The sequence below is a fragment of the Budorcas taxicolor genome, chromosome 3 (genome assembly GCF_023091745.1).
Source record: "Budorcas taxicolor isolate Tak-1 chromosome 3, Takin1.1, whole genome shotgun sequence".
Lineage (NCBI taxonomy): Eukaryota > Metazoa > Chordata > Mammalia > Artiodactyla > Bovidae > Budorcas > Budorcas taxicolor.
In genome coordinates, this window is record NC_068912.1 from 11,773,561 (window position 1) to 11,797,856 (window position 24,296).

General features: G+C 40.1%; 1 protein-coding gene across 1 annotated transcript in view; it reads left to right on the forward strand.

Annotated features, from left to right (window-relative positions):
- Positions 1-24,296, forward strand: part of SPTA1 (spectrin alpha, erythrocytic 1) — an 80,050-nt gene that overhangs the window by 35,897 nt on the left and 19,857 nt on the right. The window contains exons 19-35 of the mRNA XM_052637177.1: positions 199-291; positions 2,048-2,185; positions 3,609-3,760; positions 4,398-4,584; positions 5,802-5,903; positions 6,914-7,005; positions 7,922-8,066; positions 13,994-14,175; positions 16,357-16,456; positions 16,571-16,768; positions 18,057-18,200; positions 18,680-18,783; positions 19,569-19,731; positions 19,992-20,123; positions 21,163-21,300; positions 21,485-21,589; positions 22,741-22,949. Coding sequence (XP_052493137.1) covers positions 199-291; positions 2,048-2,185; positions 3,609-3,760; positions 4,398-4,584; positions 5,802-5,903; positions 6,914-7,005; positions 7,922-8,066; positions 13,994-14,175; positions 16,357-16,456; positions 16,571-16,768; positions 18,057-18,200; positions 18,680-18,783; positions 19,569-19,731; positions 19,992-20,123; positions 21,163-21,300; positions 21,485-21,589; positions 22,741-22,949 — 2,384 coding nt within the window. The remainder of the gene's footprint in view (positions 1-198; positions 292-2,047; positions 2,186-3,608; positions 3,761-4,397; positions 4,585-5,801; positions 5,904-6,913; positions 7,006-7,921; positions 8,067-13,993; positions 14,176-16,356; positions 16,457-16,570; positions 16,769-18,056; positions 18,201-18,679; positions 18,784-19,568; positions 19,732-19,991; positions 20,124-21,162; positions 21,301-21,484; positions 21,590-22,740; positions 22,950-24,296) is intronic.

A 24,296-nucleotide genomic window follows, 5' to 3' on the forward strand; every position in this document is an offset into this window, starting at 1 on the left:
CCCAAAAGATATGCCACATTTTCCTAATCCCATAGAAATCCATATTTCTTAGAGATTATCTAACTCCCAAAAGGCATGACCAGACATCTTGCAAATTTAGTAACTTTTACTAGGAATTAGGACAATAAGTATATCATAAAATAAGTTTAGTGTTCTTCCTATATCTGCTTCTGATGATTTTCCCATCAACAAATTCAGGCTCTTCTAAAGAAGCATGAGGCCTTTCTAGTGGATCTGAAGGCTTTTGGAAACAGTATACAAGCTCTTCGGGATCAGGCAGAAGCCTGCCAGGTAAGAAGGACTTAAGTATAACAAGAATCACATTCTCCACGGCAGAGGAAAAGGAATTATCACCAGTTTTTTCTTTACATAGTCTAGGAAGCAATTGCAGAAGAAAATACTGTCTTGTGATCTTTAGGCGGGCACTGTAGCATCTATGTAGCATCTACCGAGATTCAGAGCAAAAGAATTTCTCAATAAGTATTATAATTTGTTCATTGGTATATTTTTGTTTCTTTTTATATTGCCATTTTCCTTTCTTTTACTTCTTTTATTCATATCTCTCCTTTTTATGTTCCTTCCTTTCTTAGTTATTTTTTATACCAACATGTATTAAATGTCTACCATGTACCAGCATGAATAAAAGAATAATTCTGACTTGAAGGAAAGTTACAGTCTATTAGGTCATGAATTTTAACAAATAGCATACAATAGATACATGAATGGGGAAAACAATCTTGAAGAAAAAGTGTTTCATTCTCTTGATATTAGAATGCTGGAGGATAGGAAAATCTACATAGCTGAGGCAAGCCAGTTTATCTGAATTAGTTTTGTAAGCATGGTTTACTATGCAGATAAGGAGAAGATGGGTTCTTCTAGTGAATAAGCTATAAGAGCAAATGCTTTGAAGCACAAAATAATCAAGAGTATTGTGAGAATGGCAAGGCTGCAAGGTGAAAATAAGTGTCTGGAAGAGTGATGGAAGCAGAAATCAGCTAAATGATATGGATGTCTCCTGAGTAGAGTAGAAAGAAAAGAGACACACTTTCACATTCAAGAAAATCTTTCTTATGAGGGACTCTGAATCCATACACTGCAAGTAGAAAATACATAGGCTTAGAAAGAAAGAAAGTAAGTCTCTCAGTCGTGTCTGACTGTTTGCGACCCCATGGACTGTAGCTTACCAGGCTCCTCCCTCCATGGGATTCTACAGGCAAGAGTACTGGAGTGGGTTGCCAGGCTTACTATGTTAATAAATATTTACAGAGTTTTAGTGCTGTGCCTTCCTCAAGCTCTGCACAGCAGGTGCCTACATAAAAACAGGTGGATTTATGAATTGTAAGTTAAGAGGAAATAGTACTTGAAGGATACAAAATCAGAGGGATATATAAGGGGAGGTATATCTTCACATCCCATCTAAAAAGACGTGGGTCATTACTTACGAAGGGTGATTGTATTTGTTCATTCTCTCAGAGATAAGATATCTGGGGGAAATGAAAATCAGAAAAGACTGTATCTTGGAGGGAAGGTTTCTTGCTAAAGAGAGAAACAAGATATTTGATCCAGGTTTATTTTCTCAAATATTAAAATTCTAGGCCCTCCCTGTGCTGTAGGTCATTTATCTCTAAAAAAAAAGTCCACATTTGGTCTACAAAATACTTTAAAGACCTAGGGAATGGAGAAGGTGATGAGAGATAGTGGATCTTTCACTTTCTTAGTTTTCTGAACCATGGATGCATGCAATCCTTTACTATCTGCTGAAGACTGGTGACTTGGAGCATTTAATATGTTTCTGACAAATTAAATTCTTACTTGCTCACTCTATATACATATTTCCCAGTCTGGTGTCCCCCTGAGAAGTGCTAAGATGAAATGGTATTTCTAAAGATATCATATTACAATAGCTCTGTTACTGGCATCCAGGTAAGAGGTTGTAACCAGGAGCTCCTCTCTCCTTCAGGTGCAGGAACAGCCCACTGTGGGTAGGCTGTACAGAGAGATCTTTCCTATCGGTGACTAGAATGTTCTTCTTCCTATTTTTGTTCAGGAACAACAAGCTGCACCTGTGGAGGTGGCTGCTCCAGAAGAGAGGGTTGTGGCCTTATATGACTTCCAGGCCCGCTACTCCCGAGAAGTCACCATGAAGAAAGATGATGTCTTAACACTGCTCAGTTCTATCAGCAAGGTGACTTTCCTTTCTGCTTTTCTCCCATAAACAAGGTGGCTCTTGCAGTTGACTCTCCCAACCTTGCCAGATATGGGTATATTTTAAGCAGTCAGTATTTTTCTATTGCTCTTTCTCTCTTAAATAACCATAATTTATTGAGTAGTATCATCCCTCCAGATATTTCTTAGGATCCTGTACATATCTTTTGAGATTACAAAATACCAATTTCACACAACAAAGTGAGGCCTCAAGGAGCTTAAGTAACTAGCCCAAAGACTTATAAGCTGTGAGTGACAATTCTATAATATGTTTACAGGATTAAAACTTGTCTCTTTGTCTCTGCTTGTTCCTATTCTGTGCCAGTGTTCCTAGTAATGGAAAAAATTGGCTGAGCTTAAGAGGAGCCTGGTCAAAGAGGTCTTTTGTCAACTTGGTTTTTCTTTAGCCTTCATGACTGTGAGAACAGTAACAAAATATTATCTAATATTTAAAATACATTTATCATAAGAGCTCATGTAAACATCCAAGGTTCTAACGCACAGCACAGGGAACTATATTCAATATCCTGTGGTAAAACATAATGGAAAAAATATTTTTTAAAAGAAGGTATATATGTGTATAACTGAGTCACTTTGCTGTACAGCAGAGATTGTCACAAAATTGTAAATCAATTACATTTCAATAAAAAAGTAAGAGTTCAAGTAACTTTTTAAATATTTTAATATTTCATTAATTTCCACAAATTGAGAAGAAACAAAAGAGAGCTCAGTATTTTTCACTCTGAGGATAAGTAGTTTTGGGGGGAAGCAAGATTGTCATTATCAAATAAGCTGTGTTCCAGTCCTCTTTTCTTTTTGCTCAGTCTTCCTTATTTCACTACATTATTCTCTGAGGATATTAACTCCAGAGTGGTTAGTATAGTAACATTCCTAAAAAGACTGTGACGGTCAGGGTGATACTTAAGCATGAAGCATTCTCAAAGGTGAATTTCAAGCAGTGCACAATTTTTAGGGGCTCTAGGAGAAGGATGGGGAGAATTTCTTATACAATACTCTCATACATAGATGCTCCACCCAGAAGAAGCCCGGTTTAATTTTGTCCCTGTAGGTTTTTTAAATGAATTTTTAGTAGACAAAATATCCTGTCATGAAGAGAATGACCACTCGGTTTTGAAAACTTCCTCAAAGTTAAGGATCTAACATCAAATATCAGATTCCTTGATTTCAGAGACTTATCTCTGCAATTCCTGCAACTCCTGATTTATCTTCTTTGTAATATATAAAATTTATAAGCAGTTGTTTATTTCTTCTGGTCATCAGCTTGTCCCTTTGCCTAGAGACTCAGTTATGAGGGTTAAAACTTCTAAATGTGGCTTTTAAGGAAGGAGTGGGGATTTCTAAATCCTAAAGGATTTCTAATCCTAAAGGACTTCTTCCTTTAGGACTGGTGGAAAGTAGAAACTGATGATCACCAGGGCTTTGTGCCAGCTGTCTACGTGAGGAAACTAGCCCGTGATGAGTTTCCTATGCTCCCACAACGGAAGCGAGAAGAACCAGGCAACATCATCCAGCGCCAGGAACAGATTGAGAACCAGTAAGTTCTGGAGGCTGGAGAACTGGACAGTGTTTGGCCAAGCATCTCCAACTGGTCAAAGATACATCTATGGATTCTATTATTGGTTAGATTAAAGATGCTTTTCAAATTCATAGATTTTAAGAGCGAAAAGTAAACAGAGTAATTCAAACCCTTTATTTTTTAAATGAGGAAAGGAAACTCCAGAACCACTATGTAAATTGTCCAAGGTCACACAATATTAGGGTCACATATTCTGACTCTCTGCCTGGCACTCTGTCACTCTTTCAAGTTTGTCAAAAGGTCTTCTGACTCCCACATGCACTTTGTTTGTCTGTGTTACTATACAAGGATATTTCCTATCCAATTGTCAATATGAATGTGAACTTTTCACTTCTATAAAAAGACGAAGGGGTATTGTCAGTCACACTATTGGGACACTGGCATTTTGATTGTTTTTAAATACAAAGCTTTTATCTCTCTGCTCTCAATGCTATTTTTCTTCCATCTTTATTTCCTCCTCTTTATTGTTCTTCTTTTGATTTTTCTTCCCTTTCCTTTTTGTCCCTTTTGTTCTCTCCCTTTCTTACCAATATTCTTCTGTGTTTGCTCTGTCTCTTTTCCCCACATTTTCCATTCTCTTTATTTCTCCACTTAGGTACCACTCCCTCCTGCTTCGGGCAGATGAGCGCAGACGTCGTCTTTTGCAACGTTACAATGAGTTTTTGCTGGCCTATGAGGCAGGAGACATGCTGGACTGGATCCAAGAGAAGAAGGCAGAAAACACTGGGGTGGAATTAGATGATGTTTGGGAGTTACAGAAAAAGTTTGATGAGTTCCAAATGGTAAGAAAGAGCTGTCTCCTCTAGATAGCTTTCTGAGGATTTTCATCTTTTCCTTTTACCTCATATCTCCTCCTAAGTAATCCCTTAATTTCATATTTGCTAAATATCCTCCCCAAAGCTAGAGAGTTCCATATTTAAAATAATCCTTTAGGTATTACAAGTGGAAAGAAAATGCAGAGGAAACTAGTTACCTTGATTTTGTAGCCTGCAGTCCCTGTCACTCCTCCATCCTATTGGAAGTACTGGTCTTCCTGAATCTTTACAACTTGTCCTGTACTGGCCTGTGATACTGATGCTCAGGTTGAGATGGGGCATTGTAAGACTCTTGTAAGGTCTAATTATGGGGCAGAAGTTTGAATGGAAAGGTGGGAAGAACAATCTGACTTTATAGCCAGACAATTTTTAATTTTCTGCCTTCCTAAAACCTTTTCAATCTCCTTTATTCTCTTAGATCTCTTCTATTATGTTAACTAGCAATTAGTATAAACTTCTCCCTTCTTTCCTTTCTCTTCTATATGATACTTTCCTTACACATGGAATTCAGAGCTGTACAAAGCTATATATATATATATATATATACACATATACATATATATGCAGAAGGTAATGGCAGTATGGAGCTAGTTATGGGAAAGTTCAAAGGAAATAGTCTGTCTATATATAGAGAGAGAGAAGAAAGAGAAAAGGAAGGGTAAACACGGGTACAATTTAAAAAATAAAATTAAGAATAAGACTTACATGAGAAAACTCATTGAAAGGCCATTGTATCATGAAGTGAACAATATTGTCACTATAGACATAGTGATGAGTTCCCTAGAGCTGTTTCTTACAACATATCTTAATGTAAGCAAATCATAACCCAGACAATGAAATTTTTCAGAAAGTAGAGAAATCTGTATTGGTAGCAAAAACTATTACATGGCTCAGGTATAGATCCCTCTAATAGTATAATTTAATCAGGGAGAGATTTTTAAGAAATGTAAAGAAAGTGATCTCTATATTTCATATAAATAATATTTTTAATAGGCACTGAGTATCAGGGAATTTAAAGGCCCTCTTCTTTGTGGCAGATTGGAGGAGGGCAGTTTGTTGTTTATTACAAGTATGGTTAGCAATATGTTTTAATCTGTAGTCAAGTCAGGGCAAAGATGAGCAGGCAAGAGTGAAAGACTTTTGAGGAGGGAATTTAAACTGCTTTGGTACATTTTTCCACCTAGGATTTGAAGACAAATGAGCCTCGACTGAGGGATATCAACAAGGTGGCTGATGATCTTCAATTTGAAGGGCTTCTGACACCAGAAGGAGCTCAAATACAGCAAGTAACTGTGGCTCCTTCTTCCTTCTCATTACCAGGCTGAGTTTGGGGAGTCCTCATCTCACTTAAAAATACTTAACTTCATATTCTGCAAATTAGCTAGAACATGAAGGAGGTAATTGCAGTAGAGAGATAGCTGTAGGAAAGGTCAAAGGAAATAGTCCAGATAGTCTAGCTGTTTATCCATCTTGTTGTTGTTCAGCTGGTAAGTTATATGCATTTTAATCAATTAAAAAATCCTTAAATTGCCACACATCCCCCACCCCATCACCATGAGAAATTCAGTGCTCAAATACTTGAATACAAAGGCAATGCAGGTAAAGGAGCTATGATAGTGGGAAGTGGTTGATCAATAAAGTGTACTGGATGAGATAGACTCTGATAAAATCTAGTAAAAGAAGAATATAGGTAGTAGAGATGGAAGAGAAGGCATTTGAGACCTTATTCAAATTTGGACCTGTGGTTCCATAAAATATGTCTGGAACTAATGGAATGTCTAACCCAGTTATCTGAGTTCTCATACACCAGTGAGGAAAAGCCCTGCCTTCTTTTATGGTAACTGATGTGGGGTAAGAGTGAGAAAGAATGTGCGAAGAAACAATTTTCTTACTCTTCACAGAAAATAGGGCTCTAAGAGACTACCTGGTTTAATCATTTCAGCACAGACAAAAATACTAGAGCTCATCGAGAAAGGCAATGTCTTCTAGCTACCAAGTCAAGTCACACTTAATCTTCAGAGGTTGTAATGTTGTCTCTGGGACAGCCAATATCAGTTGATGTTCTAAGGTTGTTGGTTCCCACCTGGAACATCAATTTGGGAAGGAATGTGATCCCTTTTTTTAACTGCATTGGCATAGCTGAGGCCCAAGCTCAAACTATCCAAGAAAGAAAGAAACCTGTGCAATTTCTAGAGGAGATAACATGAAAATAATCAGGATTTAATCCTCATCTAATCTTCAGACACCACTAAGCTGAGTTAGATCCCTAGCTAAAGTCTGTGTCTGCCTTTTTCAGGAGTTGAATGCCCGCTGGGGGTCTTTGCAGAGGCTGGCAGAGGAACAGCGCCAGCTGCTGGGCAGTGCCCATGCTGTCGAGATGTTTCACAGGTGAGAATTTTAACCTTGAAAAGCAGTGCTGCTCTAAAACTAACTTGAGGACCACTGGTTCTAATTGCTATAGTAGAACCATAGCTACTAGTTTAACCCTTCTTCCTGGAGAAAATAGGAAATCAGATGCTTCAGTAGTAGGTAGATATCTCATTGGGCAAGTAGGCTACTCCAGACAACCAACTTCAATTTTCTCATACCTAGGCTGGGGCCCTGGTACATAATCAGCAGTTAATATATGTTTTCATGATAGTGAATGAAAATTGAAGTTGAAACAAGAGGTTTAAGTAATGACACATCTGAACTAGAAGTAGAGAGTAGAGGGCAACAAACATCACATTGACTCTTAAGTGTTGATTCAGCAGTTTGTTTTTTTTTTTTTCTTTATGTCTGATTGCCAAATCTCTGTCTATGCTAAGAAACACATGCTCAACTAAGTAAGCAAACTGACAACCAAACACCTTTACTGTGTAAAAATGCAGTTTTGAATATTCAGAAAAAGGAAAACTGAGATGCAGACAAGTTTTGTTCTTTAGAATGGCATAAGATTTTCCATGTTATTCTACAGTTAAGCATGTGGCTTTGCCATCAGGCCACTTGATTCAAATTTAGGGTCTGCCTAAATTAGTGGCAAGGGTATAATCTTGAGAAAATACCTAACCTCTTTTCTTTTCTTTTTTTTTGCTACTTAGCCTCTTAAGCTTTAGTTTTCTCATATGTTAAATGGGGCTGGTAATAGTAATTTGGCCTCAAGTCATTGTTGTAAAGATTAAATGAGCCTAAGTTCTAATGCTTAATTCTAACACATCCTTAAAAAAAGGATGATGATGTTGGTAGTGATGACTTCTTTGTGAGCCCAGCTAGTCTGCCTCTAGCTTGTGTTATTATTCTTAAACTTTTTACCCTCATGCACCAGAGAAGCAGATGACACAAAGGAGCAGATTGAGAAGAAGTGCCAGGCCCTCAATACTGCTGACCCTGGCTCAGACTTGTTCAGTGTGCAGGCTCTTCAGCGACAGCATGAAAATTTTGAAAGAGATCTTGTACCTCTGGGGGAAAAGGTGAGATGTGCCTTCAAGCTTTTCCAACAGATTCCTCTTCACATCTACCCATATCAATGCCCTCTCCTTTGGTTTTATTATCCAGTCTCTTATTTCAGTTCTCTTTATCCTACTGCATTCTTGTTCTTTAACCCTGTCCTGATTGCTAGTCTACCAAAAGGGCATGCCCAGGGCAATTCATGTGGAGGGAAACGGTTTTAAATTTTTTTAAAAAAGTGAAGTACAGTTGATTTTCAGTGTTGTGTTAATTACTGCTGTACAGCAAAGTGATTGTTTTATAAATATGTATAAATAAATATTTACACATTTATATCCTTTTTTATCTTCTTTTCTATTATGGTTTATCATAGGATATTGAATATACTTCTCTGTGATATACAGTAGGACTTTGCTGTTTATCCATTCTGTATATAAAAGCTTACACCTAATAACCCCACCTCCCTCTCCATTCCTCCTGCAACCCCCCACCCCACCCTTGGCAACCACAGGTCTGTTCTCTATGTCTGTGACTCCGTTTCCATTTTATAGATGTTCATCTGCATCATATTTCAGATTCCACATGTAAGTGACATCATTTGGTATTTGTCTTTCTCTTTCTGACATACCTCACTTAGTATGATAATCACTAGTTGCTCCAAATGACATTATTTTATTCCTTTCTATGGCTGAGTAATAGTCCACTGTATGCATATTATATCTTCTTTATCCATTTATCTGTCAATGAACATTTAGGTTGTTTTGTGTCTTGGCTATTGTAAAGAGTACTACTGTGAATATTGGGGTGTGTGTATCTTTTTGAATTCTGATTTTGTCTGAATATATGCCCAGGAGAGGGATTGATGAATCATATGGCAATTCTATTTTTAGTTTTCTGAGGAATCTCCATACTGTTTTCTTAAGTGGCTGCATCAAATAGCATTGAGGGAAAATATATTGTAAATGTTTGTGAGTTTGTGAGTTCCAAGTAAGTTTGTGAGTTTCAAGTGACCAGAACTCTTCGTGAGTTCCAAGTGACTAGACTGTATAGCAGTGAGTCGGAGATCAGTAGTCTAAGAATCCCATGGAAGGAGGAGCCTGTTGGGCAGCAGTCCATGGGGTCACTAAGAGTTGGACACGACTGAGAGACTTCACTTTGACTTTTCACTTTCATGCATTGGAGAGGGAAATGGCAACCCACTCCAGTATTCTTGCCTGGAGAATCCCAGGGATGGGGGAGCTTGATGGGCTGCCATCTATGGGGTCACACAGAGTCAGACACGACTGAAGCAACTTAGCAGCAGCAGCAGCAGTCTAAGATAAATAGGAGATGATCATACCTGGTATGACCAATCTTACGTGTATGATGCAGAGTTTCCTTAGAAGGGATTGAAGAAGCTTAATCCTACTCTGGCCAAAAAAATGAACTCTAAAGCTTGCCAGATATGCTCTGGAATAAATCAGGGGGAGCATAGAACTGGCATTACTATAAAAAGCAAAAAGAAGCACAGAAAGTATCTATATTAAAAAAATCTTCATATTAATTGACACTTGCCACCAACCAAGTCACTTACCACCCTGCCCTATAGCCTTGTTTATTTGTTTATACAAAGTTTATTTTTATTTTTTTAATTTTTATTTTTACTTTATTTTACTTTGCAATACTGTATTGGTTTTGCCATACATTGACATGAATCCGCTATGGGTGTACATGAGTTCCCAAACATGAACCCCCCACCACCACCTCCCACCCCATATCATCTCCCTGGATCATCCCCATGCACCAGCCCCAAGCATCCTGTATCCTGCATCGAACATAGACTGGTGATTCGTTTCTTACATGATAGTATACATGTTTAAATGCCATTCTCCCAAATCATCCCACCCTCTCCTTCTTCCTCAGAGTCCAAAAGTCCGCTCTACACATCCGCGTCTCTTTTGCTGTCTCGCATACAGGGTCATCATTATCATCTTTCTAAATTCCATATATATGTGTTAGTATACTGTATTGGTGTTTTTCTTTCTGCCTTACTTCACTCTGTATAATTGGCTCCAGTTTCATCCACCTCATTAGAACTGATTCAAATGTATTATTTTTAATGGCTGAGTAATACTCCATTGTGTATATGTACCACAGCTTTCTTATCCATTCGTCTGCTGATGGACATCTAGGTTGTTTCCATGTCCTGGCTATTATAAACAGTGCTGCAATGAACATTGGGGTACATGTGTCTCTTTCAATTCTGGTTTCCTCGGTGTGTATGCCCAGCAGTGGGATTGCTGGGTCATAGGACAGTTCTATTTGCAATTTTTAAAAGAATCTCCACATTGTTCTCCATAGTGGCTGTATGATAGATTCAAAGACAATACTTCATTCTTCCTATAGGTAGAAAGAGATGTTAGTCAGAGAATCAGTTCAGTTCAGTTCAGTCGCTCAGTTGAGTCCGACACTTTGTGACCCCATGAATCGCAGCATGCCAGCCCTCCCTGTCCATCACCATCTCCCGGAGTTCACTCAAACTCACATCCATTGAGTTGGTGATGCCATCCAGTCATCTCATCCTCTGTTGTCCCCTTCTCTTCCTGCCCCCAATCCCTCCCAGCATCAGAGTCTTTTCCAATGAATCAACTGTTTACATGAGGTGGCCAAAGAACTGGAGTTTCAGCTTTACCATCATTCCTTCCAAAGAAATCCCAGGGCTGATCTCCTTCAGAATGGACTGGTTGGATCTCCTTGCAGTCCAAGGGACTCACAAGAGTCTTCTCCAACACCACAGTTCAAAAGCATCAATTCTTCAGTGCTCAGCTTTCTTCACAGTCCAACTCTCACATCCATACATGACTATAGGAAAAACCATAGCCTTGACTAGATGGACGTTTGTTGGCAAAGTAATGTCTCTGCTTTTCAATATGCTATCAAGGTTGGTCATAACTTTTCTTCCAAGGAGTAAGTGTCTTTTAATTTCATGGCTGCTGTCACCATCTGTAGTGATTTTGGAGCCCCCCAAAATGAAGTCTGACACTGTTTCCACTGTTTCCCCATCTATTTCCCATGAAGTGATGGGACCAGAGGCAATGATCTTTGTTTTCTGATTGTTGAGCTTTAAGCCAAGTTTTTCACTCCCCACTTTCAGTCTCATCAAGAAGCTCTTTAATTCCTCTTCACTTTCTGCCATAAGGCTGGTGTCATCTGCATATCTGAGGTTATTGAGATTTCTCCTGGCAATCTTGATTTCAGCTTGTATTTCTTCCAGTCCAGTGTTTCTCATGATGTACTCTGCATACAAGTTAAAGAAACAGGGTGACAATATACAGCCTTGACGTACTCCTTTTCCTATTTGGAACCAGTCTGTTGCTCCATGTCCAGATCTAACTGTTGTTTCCTGACCTGCATATAGGTTTCTCAAGAGGCAGGTCAGGTGGTCTGGTATTCCCATCTCTTTCAGAATTTTCCACAGTTTATTGTGATCCACACAGTTAAAGGCCTTGTCATAGTCAATAAGCAGAAATAGATATTTTTCTGGAACTCTCTTGCTTTTTCGATGGTCCAGAGGATGTTGGCAATTTGATCTCTGGTTCCTCTGCCTTTTCAAAAGCCAGCTTGAACATCTGGAAGTTCACGGTTCACCTATTGCTGAAGCCTGGCTCGGAGAATTTTGAGCATTACTTTACTAGCATGTGAGATGAGTGCAATCGTGTGGTAGTTTGAGCATTTTTTGGCATTGCCTTTCTTTGGGATTGGAATGAAAACTGACCTTTTCCAGTCCTGTGGCCACTGTTGAGTTTTTCAAATTTGCTGACAGATTGAGTGCAGCACTTTCACAGCATCATCTTTCAGGATTTGGATTAGCTCAACTGGAATTCCATCACCTCCACTAGCTTTGTTCATAGTGATGCTTTCTAAGGCCCACTTGACTTCACATTCCAGGATGTCTGGCTCTAGATGAGTGATCACACCATCGTGATTTTCTTGGTCATGAATATCTTTTTTGTACAATTCTTCTGTGTATTCTTGCCACCTCTTCTTAATCTCTTCTTTTTCTGTTAGATCCATGCTATTTGTGTCCTTTATTGATCCCATCTTTGCATGACATATTCCCTTGGTATCTCTAATTTTCTTGAGGAGATCTCTAGTCTTTCCCATTCTGTTGTTTTCCTTTATTTGTTTGCATTGATCACTGAAGAAGGCTTTCTTATCTCTCATTTCTCTTCTTTGGAACTCTGCATTCAGATGCTTATATCTTTCCTTTTCTCCTTTGCTTTCCGCTTCTCTTCTTTTCACAGCTATTTGTAAGCCCTCCTCAGGCAGCCATTTTGCTTTTTTGCATTTCTTTTCCATGGGGATGGTCTTGATCCCTGTCTCCTGTACAATGTCACGAACTTCTGTCCATAGTTCATCAGGCACTCTATCTATCAGATCTAGGCTCTTAAATCTATTTCTCACTTCCACTGTATAAATATAAGGGATTTGATTTAGGTCATACCTGAATGGTCTAGTGATTTTCCCTACTTTCTTCAGTTTCAGTCTGAATTTGGCAATAAGGAGTCCATGATCTTAGCCACAGTCTGCTCCTGGTCTTGTTTTGTTGACTGTATAGAGCTTCTCCATCTTTGGCTGCAAAGAATATAATCAATCTGATTTTGGTGTTGACCATCTGGTGATGTCCATGTGTAGAGTCTTCTCTTGTGTTGTTGGAAGAGGGTGTTTGCTATGACCAGTGCATTCTCTTGGAAAAACTCTATTAGTCTTTGCCCTGCTTCATTCAGCATTCCTAGTCCAAATTTTCCTGTTACTCCAGGTATTTCTTGACTTCCTACTTTTGCATTCCAGTCCCCTATAATGAAAAGGACATCTTTTTTGGGTGTTAGTTCTAAAAGGTCTTGTAGGTCTTCATAGAACCATTCAAGTTCAGCTTCTTCAGCGTTACTGGTTGGGGCATAGACTTGGATAACTGTGATATTGAATGGTTTGCCTTGGAGACGAACAGAGATCATTCTGTCGTTTTTGAGATTGCATCCAAGTACTGCATTTCGGACTCTTTTGTTGACCATGATGGCTACTCCATTTCTTCTGAGGGATTCCTGCCCACAGTAGTAGATAAAATGGTCATCTGGGTTAAATTCCAGTCCATTTTAGTTCACTGATTCCTAGAATGTCGACATTCTCTCTTGCTATCTCCTGTTTGACCACTTCCAATTTGCCTTGATTCATGGACCTGACATTCCAGGTTCCTATGCAATATTGCTCTTTACAGCATTGGACCTTGCTTCTATCACTAGTCACATGCACAACTTGATATTGTTTTTGCTTTGGCTCCATCCTTTCATTCTTTCTTGAGTTATTTCTCCAGGGATCTCCAGTAGCATATTGGGCACCAGAATACAAATTTTTAAGTTAGAGTGTAATTAAGGATTATCATTGACTTAGGCACAAGGAACAGATTTCTTTTTGTAAGATTTCTTAATTCCACCTGTGGCCAGGGGACACTTTCCCTGCAGCCTTTATTCTTAGCTCCTCGAATTTCTTCTGCTCCTCCTTCTGTTTCTGCTTGAGTGCCTTATCTTCCTCTTCTATCTCCTTGACTTGCTTTTTGGGCTGCTTCAGGGCCTTCTTCTTGCCACCTTCACAGCCCAACATGATACCTGAGGCCTCTTCCCTGGAACTTACCACCAGAAGCAGCCTTCTAATCATAAAAAGAAGCATGGTCATGTCAAGAGTGACTACTTTGGAGAGTTATCATATACATCAAAAGGGTTTCCACTATCATATAAAAACCAATACTATATTGCAAAGTAATTAACCTCCAATTAAAATAAATAAATTTATATTAAAAAATGTAGCAAGACCTCATTGATGTCTACTTGAGGAAAGAGCACCCTGAGGCTTGAAAATCTTTTGCTAGGATTCAGGTGTGACACCAAGCTGATTGTCAGATCTCTTGATCCCCTAGGTGGAGGTATTGAGGGACACAGCAGATCGACTCAGTGAATCCCACCCAGATGCCACTGATGACCTGCAGAGCAAGCAGTTGGAGCTGAAGGACGCCTGGGATGACTTGCAGGGGCTTACAAAGGATCGTAAGGAGAACCTACAGGAGGCCTTAAAATTCTACCAGTTCCTCAGCCAGGCCAGGTAAGGTTCCAGAGGCAGACTTCCACCAGGTGGAATTGACAGAGTCCATGCCTGGCCCATAAATGGAGCTTCTAGGAGCTGTCTGGGTACAGGTGTTCTTCATTACCTGGTTTAGAGGATACCTCTTGGTCCAGATTGTACCTTCAGTATGGAACAAAATTCTCAGGTTCAATATTTCAAGCCATGTAATATTGAATTTTGGAAGAATATGAGGTTATCTAGTCCAATAAAGTATTCTTCTATGGAGTCTATTCTATATAGAGAGTGGTATATGAGAAATTATAGGATATTGGGAGCTCCCAGAGGCACTAGTGGTAAAGAATCTGCCTGCCAATGCAGGATACAAAGGAGAGATGGATTTGATCCCTGGGTCAGGAAGATCCCCTGAGGGAGAAAATGGTAACCCACTCCAGTATTCTTGCTGGGAAAATCCCATGGACAGAGGGGCCTGAAGGACTGCAATCCATAGGGTCACACAGAGTTGGACACGACTGAGCACACATACGCATAAAATATGGGGAGATATTCTACTGGAAAAGCAAAGGAGAATACAGATAACCATGGTAGAACACAGAACAGCCCCAAACACACATCCCAACAAATAGATGGAACTATGTAAACAAAGGCATGCGAATAGGAAGGTATAGAATGCCTATGACATGGAAACAGCTAGAGCCTGAGTTTTGTATGTCACAAGGGTGAGGAGAAGTAGCAAGAGATAAACTCAGAAATGTTAAGCTGAAATCCTTTTTTAAATTAATTTTTTATTGGAGTTTAATTGTTTTCAACTGTTGGAGAAGTTTCACTGTTTTGCTAAACAGTTTAAACATGATCATGTTTTAGCAAATACACACTTTATCTGTGGAACAGTTTGCACATTCTGCCCCATCATATCAGTCTGCATTTAGAACTGAGGGTTCAGGAAGTGACAGCTTGCAATGTAACAATTTTGAAGATAAAAGGGGGCGACTTTGGCAAATGACTGCAAGTGGTCCTGCCAATGCCCTCCCCAATTCAGCATCTCTGGAAAGTTATAGTGTTTCACATAGTATAAATAAATAGAATCCATACTCACTCCTCCAAAGCATATATATGCCCATATATCTCTGTTTATATAGCTTCTGCCTATATTTCAGATTCCATGTTAAATGCTGACTCTTTCCCTTCCTATGAAATATTCTTCAACATTGCAGAAGTAATATTAGCACCCTCTGAGCAACTCTAACACCTTATTTTATTTCTTCAGGACAGTCTTTCTTTTTAGGGTTTTTGAAAAAAAAAATACTAGTCTCTATGTTTTGCTTGCTTTTTTTTTTCTTCTCTCAGTATAAAGTGTGAACTCCTAGAAGGCACAAATATGTCTCTTTCACAATAAAACTTAGTTGTTTAAATAAGTGAATAAATGAGTTTGCCAAAGAAGAGGACTTTCTGCCCTAGAGCTACTGATTCCTATTTAGTAAACAAGAGCAAACACACTCTTCATGAGATGCTGAATTTGACCATCATATATAACTTTTTAACTCAATGACATTTACTTTCTGGGACAGATAGACTTTATCCCTCCTTTTCTAATTTATTGACTTCTAAAAGAGTGGGAAATGACCCTGGTTTAATCAGCAACAGAGAGTAAGTATAGTGTGTATGTGTGTGTGTGTGTGTGTTTTGGGCAGAAGCATGTACTGGATTCGATTTGGAATAAGAGTAAGAAGAAACACATGCCTCACATGAGATTCTATGCTAAGATAAATCTTTAAACCCAAAAATCCATTTTAAGGTATTAGGACGTGTTAAAAGTAATGGAATATGTACCAGTCCAGGATTCCAGTGTCTGGATTCTACTCCATCTGTCAGTTTCCAGTTTTAGCACATAGGCAAATCACTTACATTCTCTAGGCCAACTTCCTCATCTCCAAAGTGGAAGGAAAAGAATTCCCAGAATTCTACTCAAAATTATTGCAAGAATCGAAAGAGATAGTGTGTGAAGAAAATTTCAAAGGCAACAGAATGCTATTATTAAGTTATACAGTGAAAACAACAAAGCTAAGATCTGTGAAGGCTATAAACCAGAAAGAACACATAGATCTGGAAATGTTTTCTAGGGGAGAAAAAGTCCAAGGACAGACAATTTTATAGCAAGTTGCAAGGTTTTCTTGATTCAATTTCAGTATGCCATTTCTCTAGGGACTTACAGAATTGGATTAGTGGCATTGGTGGCATGGTCTCATCCAAGGAGCTGGCTGAAGATTTAACTGGCACAGAGATCATGATAGAGCGACATCAGGTATGGTGACAAAAGCCTTAGCCTCTGATCACATAACCTCACAACCTTCCTGCATTTTGCAACTTTTGTGAGATATCACTGGACTCACCAGTCTCTGATCCCTTTTTCCCACAGGAGCATCGTGCTGACATGGAGGCCCAGGATGCCACCTTTCAGGCCTTTGAAGACTTTGGTACAGATCTTACAATCAGTGGGCACCGGGCCAGCCCTGAAATTGAAGAAAAGCTTCAAGCTGTTAGACTAGAGAGAGATGAGTTGGAGAGTGCTTGGGAACAACGCAAAAAGATGCTAGATCAGTGTCTGGAGTTGCAGGTACTGCAAATTCCCCATCGTTAAACAGGCTTAGCTGAGTCTGTCCCTTCTATGCAGTTGCACAGAGTTAATACAGGTGCTTATTTCACTGGAATTCCATGCCAAAACCATAAAGGTATCTCTTGATTATCTGACATTGTGTTTTCTGCTTTGCATTTTCTGATCATTGTGGTGTTCTTTGCTCCTTATTCTTGTTAATGAAAAGCTAAACAAAATGGGGGTCAGTCCTAGGGCATCGGGTCCTGAAATTAAGTGGTTATAATATATTGATATTTAAATGTACTTATTGATTGAAAGTTTTATTGATTGATTTTTATTGAGAACCTCCTAGGAACACAAATATTAGTAAGATAGTGTCTGTTTTCTAAAAGTAGTGAAATTAGACTTGTAGGCAGATCATTGGAAAAGACCCTGATGCTTGGAGGGGTTGGGAGCAGGAGGAGAAGGGGACTATAGAGGATCAGATGGCTGGATGGCATCACCGACTCGATGCATATGAGTTTGAGTGAACTACAGGAGTTGGTGATGGACAGGGAGGCCTGGCGTGCTGTGATTCATGGGGTCACAGAGTCGGACACGACTGAGCGACTGAACTGAACTGAGGCAGATCATTCTAATATATAAAATAATTACTGATAAAATATGTGAATGTTTTGAGATTATAGCAGAGGGAGTGATTAACGCTCCTGAGGGAAGGCAGTGCAAGTGTCACATGCTGTTCTGAAAAGCAGTCCTTACCAGAGTCTTAAAGAAATAACCAGCCAGTTTTTACTAAGTGTGTGTGTGTGTGTGTGTGTGTGTGTGTGTGTGTGTGTGTATGCACGCTCAGTAGCTCAGAGTGTCCAACTCTTTTTTGACCCCATGGACTGTAACTCATCGGGCTCCTCTGTCCATGGAATTGTCCAGGCAAGCATAGTGGAGCAGGTTGCCATTTCCTACTCCAGGGGATCTTCTTGACCCAGGGATCAAACCCACATCTTTTGCATCTCCTGCATTGGCAGGTGGATTCTTTACTACTATGCCACATGGGAAGCCCATTTACCATGTCTAGGATATGGAAAATAGTACTGCAAGAATGGAGGAAAGCTTATATGAAAACATAAAACATGTTTTCAGAGAAGAGTAAAAGGTCCAATATAGCCGAGATTTATTGTATGAATGTTTCTTGAAAGAATATTAGCATCCTTCACAGGATCCCTATTATCAGTATCATGGGAGAGGTGGGAGATCATTTCCTCTGTCTTCCTGGAATGAACATACCATGTACATTTAATTTTAACCCCCATAGTTGTTCCGAGGGAACTGTGATCAGGCTGAGAGCTGGATGGTGGCACGTGAGAATTATCTAAGGTCGGATGATAAGGGGTCCTTAGACAGTCTGGAGGCCTTGATGAAGAAACGTGATGATTTGGACAAAGCAATTACTGACCAGGTAATAAGAGCTAATACAAGAATTCCAATAATAACTATTAGTAATAATGACAGAAATCCTGCACATGTATGTGGTTTTATGATTTGCATGTATTTTAATTCCCATTTGCTTTTTACATAAACTCTGAGGTAGGCGGGGAACATAGTGGCTTAGTCTTAGCCAAGGTGCAGAAGCTATTTTATATGCTACCCAACACACCATTCAGTGCAGGAATCACTTTCTACAATGACCAAGGGAAGTGTCTGTTCTATAGAGAAATCAGCACCACACATGTATTCCACCTCAATATCACTATTGATGTTTCTCTTCTTGTTGAGTTAAAAGCCACCTTGCTATAAGGCATTTACCTTTTGGCTTTGGTTTTGTTCCCCTTTGTGAAGCCACAAAGGATATATCTCTCCTTTTCTAGGAGGAAGTCTGAGATTGCACCAAGAGCCTAATTTTTGGGTATCTAGGCTTTTTCTCTTTCCTTTATCTAGGAAAATAGAATCACTGAACTAGATCTTTTTGCTGAACAACTCATAGCTGAAGACCACTATGCCAAGGAAGAGATTGCTGCTCGGAACCAACGGATACTAGACAGGTCAGTATTGAGCAGTTGTTTTGTGAGCTATAGGAAGATATACGGGCTTTCCTTGTGGCTCAGCTGGTAAAAAAAAAAAAAATCTGCCTACAATGCAGGAGATCTGGGTTAGATCCCACTGGAGAAGATACCCTGGAGAAGAGATAGGCTACCCACTCCAGTATTCTGGCCTGGAGAATTCCATGGACTGTATAGTCCATGGGGTTGCATAGAGTCGGATACAACTGAGTGACATTCACTCACTTACTCACTCAGGAAGATATAGAAAAGTGACTACTTTGCTAGCACTGAGGATGCTGATAATACTTTGAGTTTTCATTTCTGTGCTGTGCTCTTCTAAGCTGCTTCAGTCATGTCTGACTCTTCTAAGCTGCTTCAGTCATGTCTGACTCTTCGCAACCCTGTGGCCTATAGCCCACCAGGCTCCTCTGTTCATGGGATTCTCCAGGCAACAATACGAGAGTGGGTTGCCATGACCCCTTTAGGGAATCTTCTTGACCCAGGGATCTAACTCTCATCTCTTACATCTCCTGCATTGGTAGGCAGGTTCTTTACCACTTGTGCCACTTGGGAAGCCCATACCAGGCTCCTCCATCCATGGGATTCTCCAGGCAGGAGTACTGGAGTGGGGTGCCATTGCCTTCTCTGATATATGACATATAAGTGTATAAATAATGAGAATGAGGAGATAAAGTGCAGATAAGCAAACAGGGAGATTCATGGATATGGCATCAAGGCTTGGTGGAAAGATAGAGGGCAGAGAATAATCCAGTCCCGACTTTCAGATGGAATATTCTCAAAGAACAACTGATTGCTGAGCGGATGAAACTTGGAGACTATGCTGACCTAAAACAATTCTACCATGACCTCAAGGACCAAGAAGAATGGATCAGTGAGATGCTGCCCATAGCCTGTGATGAATCCTACAAAGATCCCACGAATATCCAGGTAAATTCAAAATAAGAATCTTGGAAAACTTCAACATACTCAGATTGATGAATGAACGATCACTTTCTAATGTGGTAAACTTCCTTACTGTTCAGACTGCCGTCCTTGCCTTCAGGGATTTCTGAGTCTAACGTGGAGGGAGTGCTTCCCAATAATTAATTAAGAATGAATTAGGAATCCTTAATTTCTCCTTTTAAATGGAATTTATCTCATCTTACTTTCTAAATTAGATGGTAATTTAGGTTCTGCTTTTCCTTCAGAGAAAATATCTGAAGCACAAGACCTTTGAAGATGAGGTCAATAGCCGAGCTGAGCAGGTGGAAGGAGTCATCTTTTTGGGGTACGCTCTGGTTGAGCGGAGGGCATGTGATGGTAATGAAGAGTCTGTGAAGGTGGGTTCTGCTTACGATGGGCTTTGGGCTATCATAGGAAGAGAAATCTTTTATACCCTTCTGGTGTTTCCATGTATAGGAATATAGAATATATTTATTCTGTTAATGGTCTTCCCTTTTTTCTTTTTCTTTTTTTTTTTCATAAAAGGGGAGGAAAATATGTTGCTTTGGGATTCCCTCATAGCTCAGTTGGTAAAGACTCCATCTGCAATGCACGAGACCCCAGTTCAATTTCTGGGTTGGGACAATCTTCTGGAGAAGGGATAGGCTACCCACTCCAGTATTCTAGGGCTTCCCTTGTGGCTCAGCTGATAAAGAATCCACCTGCAATGCGAGACACCTGGGTTGGATCCCTGGGTCGGGAAGATCCCCTGGAGAGGGGATAGGCTATTCACTCCAGTATTCTGGCCTGAAGAGTTCCATGGACTAGAGTCACAAAAAGTTGGACACGGCTGAGATACTTGCACTTTCAGACCTTATCACTCCCATCATACTCAGCATCTTGACCTCCAAGATAGCTTTAGACTTAATTCCTATGTGTTATCATGCTTGCTTATATTTTCTGTCCCTACCACCAAGAGCTTTGGCATTTAGGCAATCAGCTTCTGTAATCAGTCCAGAACTCTTCAAAATTTCTGCAAACACCTACTCTTGCTTTCCCAGATTTAAACCAGTGTTAACAATTATGATTTAAAATATATGACCTTCAACTACTGGAAGATTTTGGCTAGACCCAGAGCCTCCCTACATCATCCTTTCAAGTTGTCACAGGACCCTAAATACCATAATGACCCCTCAATTCCCGAGAGGGAGCTGTGATCAAGTAGGGCTTCCCTGGTGGACCAGACGATACAGAATCTGTCAGCAATTCAGGAGACCTGGATTTGAACCCTGGGGTTGGGAAGATCCCCTGGAGGAGGGCATGGCAATCTACTCCAGTATTGTTGCCTGGGAAATCCCATGGACAGAGGAGCCTGGTGGGACACAGTTCATGGGGTCTGCAAAGAGTCAGACATGACTTAGTGACTAACACACACAGGATCAAATAGAAGAGTTGGAGAAAAACTGGAACTACTTGCTTGCAAGAACAACTGACAAAGGACAGAAGCTCGATGAAGCTAGTCGCCAGCAGAGGTTCAATACAGGCATCCGGGACTTTGAGTTCTGGCTCTCAGAGGTATTTATACCTGGAAATGGTGTGGGCATGGGAGTTTAATAAATTCTTGGCAGATAAATAGACTTTTGCATGAGCAATTTCCTTGACTTTTCTTGGGAAAAGTTTGGGGACGTGGTTGAGAATCTTGTTCTCTTTAGAGACAGTTTTCATCTGGCAACTGTATTGGTTACCTTTCCATTTCCAGGCAGAGACACTGCTGACCATGAAGGATCAGGCCAGGGATCTGGCTTCAGCAGGAAACTTGCTCAAGAAGCATCAGCTACTGGAAAGAGAGATGTTGGCCAGACAGGTAAGTAATATTAGAATTGGACTCTTCTGGACAGAACGGAAATGTTGCTGACTTTTCACTTCCCTGTCTCAGGAGTCCATTTGAGAAAACAGCTTTGCAAACCTGAGCTTAGTGTTCTCAACAAGCAGTCATTATAATCAGGTCAAATCTGTAGACTTCAGAGCTGTTAACTTTATTATCATTAAATCATAGATTCTAAGATTCCAATAAAATGTGAAAGTTAAAGTGTTAGTCACTCAGTCATGTCTGACTCTTTATGACCCCATGGACTGTAGCCTACCAGGCTCCTTTCTCCATGGAATTCTCCAGGCAAGAATACTGGAGTCAGATTCCAAGAAGTAGATCCTAAAAATGATCTTGTTTACCTTTTAACCATGAATATAAACTCACTCTCTTCCAAAGCTGAAATATTTGATCTGGCATTTTATGGAAAATAAAAGTTTATTTTTCAGAACTACTAAAAAAAATCAGATGGGAACATGTGCAAGGCAACTGAACTATATGTACATTGTGAAAGTTCTGTGGAGCATTTCAGTTGTATCCTAATGTCAAGCAGAGATGTGTCCTGTGAGCTATGATAAACATTCAGAGAGGTGTTAATTTCACGTTGATGGATTTTATATTATCAGTTTTATTTGGTAACACAGACACAGAAAGAACATGATGTCAGTTTTCTTAGTTTCAGGACTTGATGATCTCTTGAACATCACTAGGGGGCAGACTTGGAATGCAAATAGACACAGAAGAGACTGGCTGTGTTCTGAATGTGACTGGCCTGAGAATGTTGCCAAAAGAGAATCTTCTTGAATATTTCAGTCACTCAGTCTGTGTCATATTTAGCACTGTAAAAGATACTCTGTTTGGAGACACAGTGCTTGTTCACCAAGGTCTTATTTTCCATATGGGGAGAGGAAGAAAACACAAGGGAAAACATCAGAAGGCCAAATACATAGTTCCAACAAAGCAGCCATGCTATCTATAATGTCTGTATTCTTGCCCTTATCCAAACTGAGTTAAAAGAGCATAAGGTCAAATTCATTATATTCAAAAATGATCTATTTTCCCCAGTCTTTGAACTTGAACTAGCAGTGTTTAAAGGTCTACTTAATACCTATACTACACTAATCATTGAGGACACTTGGGCTTTCTAGGATGCACTCCAGGACCTGAACACATTGGCTAAAGATCTGATCTCCAGTGGGACTTTCAATACTGATCAGATCATGGAGAAAATGGATAATGTCAACGAGCGCTTCCTGAATGTCAAGGAACTGGCGGCTGAGCATCATGAGAAACTGAAAGAGGCGTATGCCTTGTTCCAGTTCTTCCAGGACCTAGATGATGAAGAGTTCTGGATAGAGTATGTACTGACAGCTCACATTGCGTGGATAGTCCAGGAAAATAGATAATCCACCAAACATGTTCTAACTTGATGCTGAAATGAAATAAGTAAAATGAACATTGGTTTTATTTTTATCAGTTTTTTTCACTATGTGTACACAGAAGGAGACAGGCACGGAGGGAGTGAGGAGAAGTTCACATATATTCTGGGAAGAAAATTAAGGAGCTGTATATGTTTGTTTTTTAGACTTCCCATAGCTCAAACAGTAAAGAATCCGCCTGCGATGCAGGACACTGGGGTTTGATCCCTGGGTCAGGAAGATCTTCTGGAGAAGGAAATGGCAACCCACTCCAGTATTCTTGCCTGGAGAATTCCATGGACAGAGGAGCCTGGTGGGCTACAGTCCATGGGATTGCAAAGAGTAGGACACAACTGAGTGACTAACACACATATGTTTGTTTTTAGATAGTTCATATGTGTTAAGTCCTCTGACCATGAGATTCTCCAGACAAGAATGCCGGAGTCTGCTATTTCCTTTTGCAGGGGATCTTCCTGACCCAGGGATCAAACCCATGTCTCTTATGTCTCCTGCATTGGCAGGTGGGTTTTTTACCACTATGGCCACCTGGGAAGCCAGATAGTTCATAGAATGTGTAATGCCCATTCTGAATTAGATAACTGAGCATTTACAGCTTATTGGACAGATCATTATCGTGATTCTTTCTGTGTCTTGCATTATCTAATATGCGACTGAACTTGACACTGGCAGAAAATGTTACATAGTACCTGTGCTTTGTGCTTAGTCATGACAGACTCTTTATGACCCTGTGGACTGTAGCCCGCCAGGCTCCTCTGCCCATGGGGATTCTCCAGGCAAGACTATGGGAGAGGATTGCATGCCCTCCCCAGGGGATCGTCCCAACCCAGGGATCGAAACCATGTATCCCACATTGCAGGCAGATTCTTTACCATCTGAGCTACCAGGGAAGCCCAAGAATACTGGAGTGGATAGCCTATCCCTTCTCCAGGGGATCTTCCATTGATCATATCCAGGGGATATGATCTTCCAGGGGATCATATCCATCTCCAGGGTCTCTGCCATTGCAGGCAGATTCTTTACCGACTGAGCCACCAGAGAAGCCTACATAGCACTTGCTATGGTATTATCGCTGATTCTTCAGTTCAGTTCAGTCACTCAGTCATGTCTGCCTCTTTATGACCCATGGACCACAGCATGCCAAGCCTCCCTGTCCGTCACCGACTCCTAGAATTTGCTCAAACTCATGTTCAGTGAGTTGGCGATGTCATCTGACTATCTCATCCTCTGGCGTCCCCTTCTCCTCCTGCTTTCAATCTTTCCCAGCA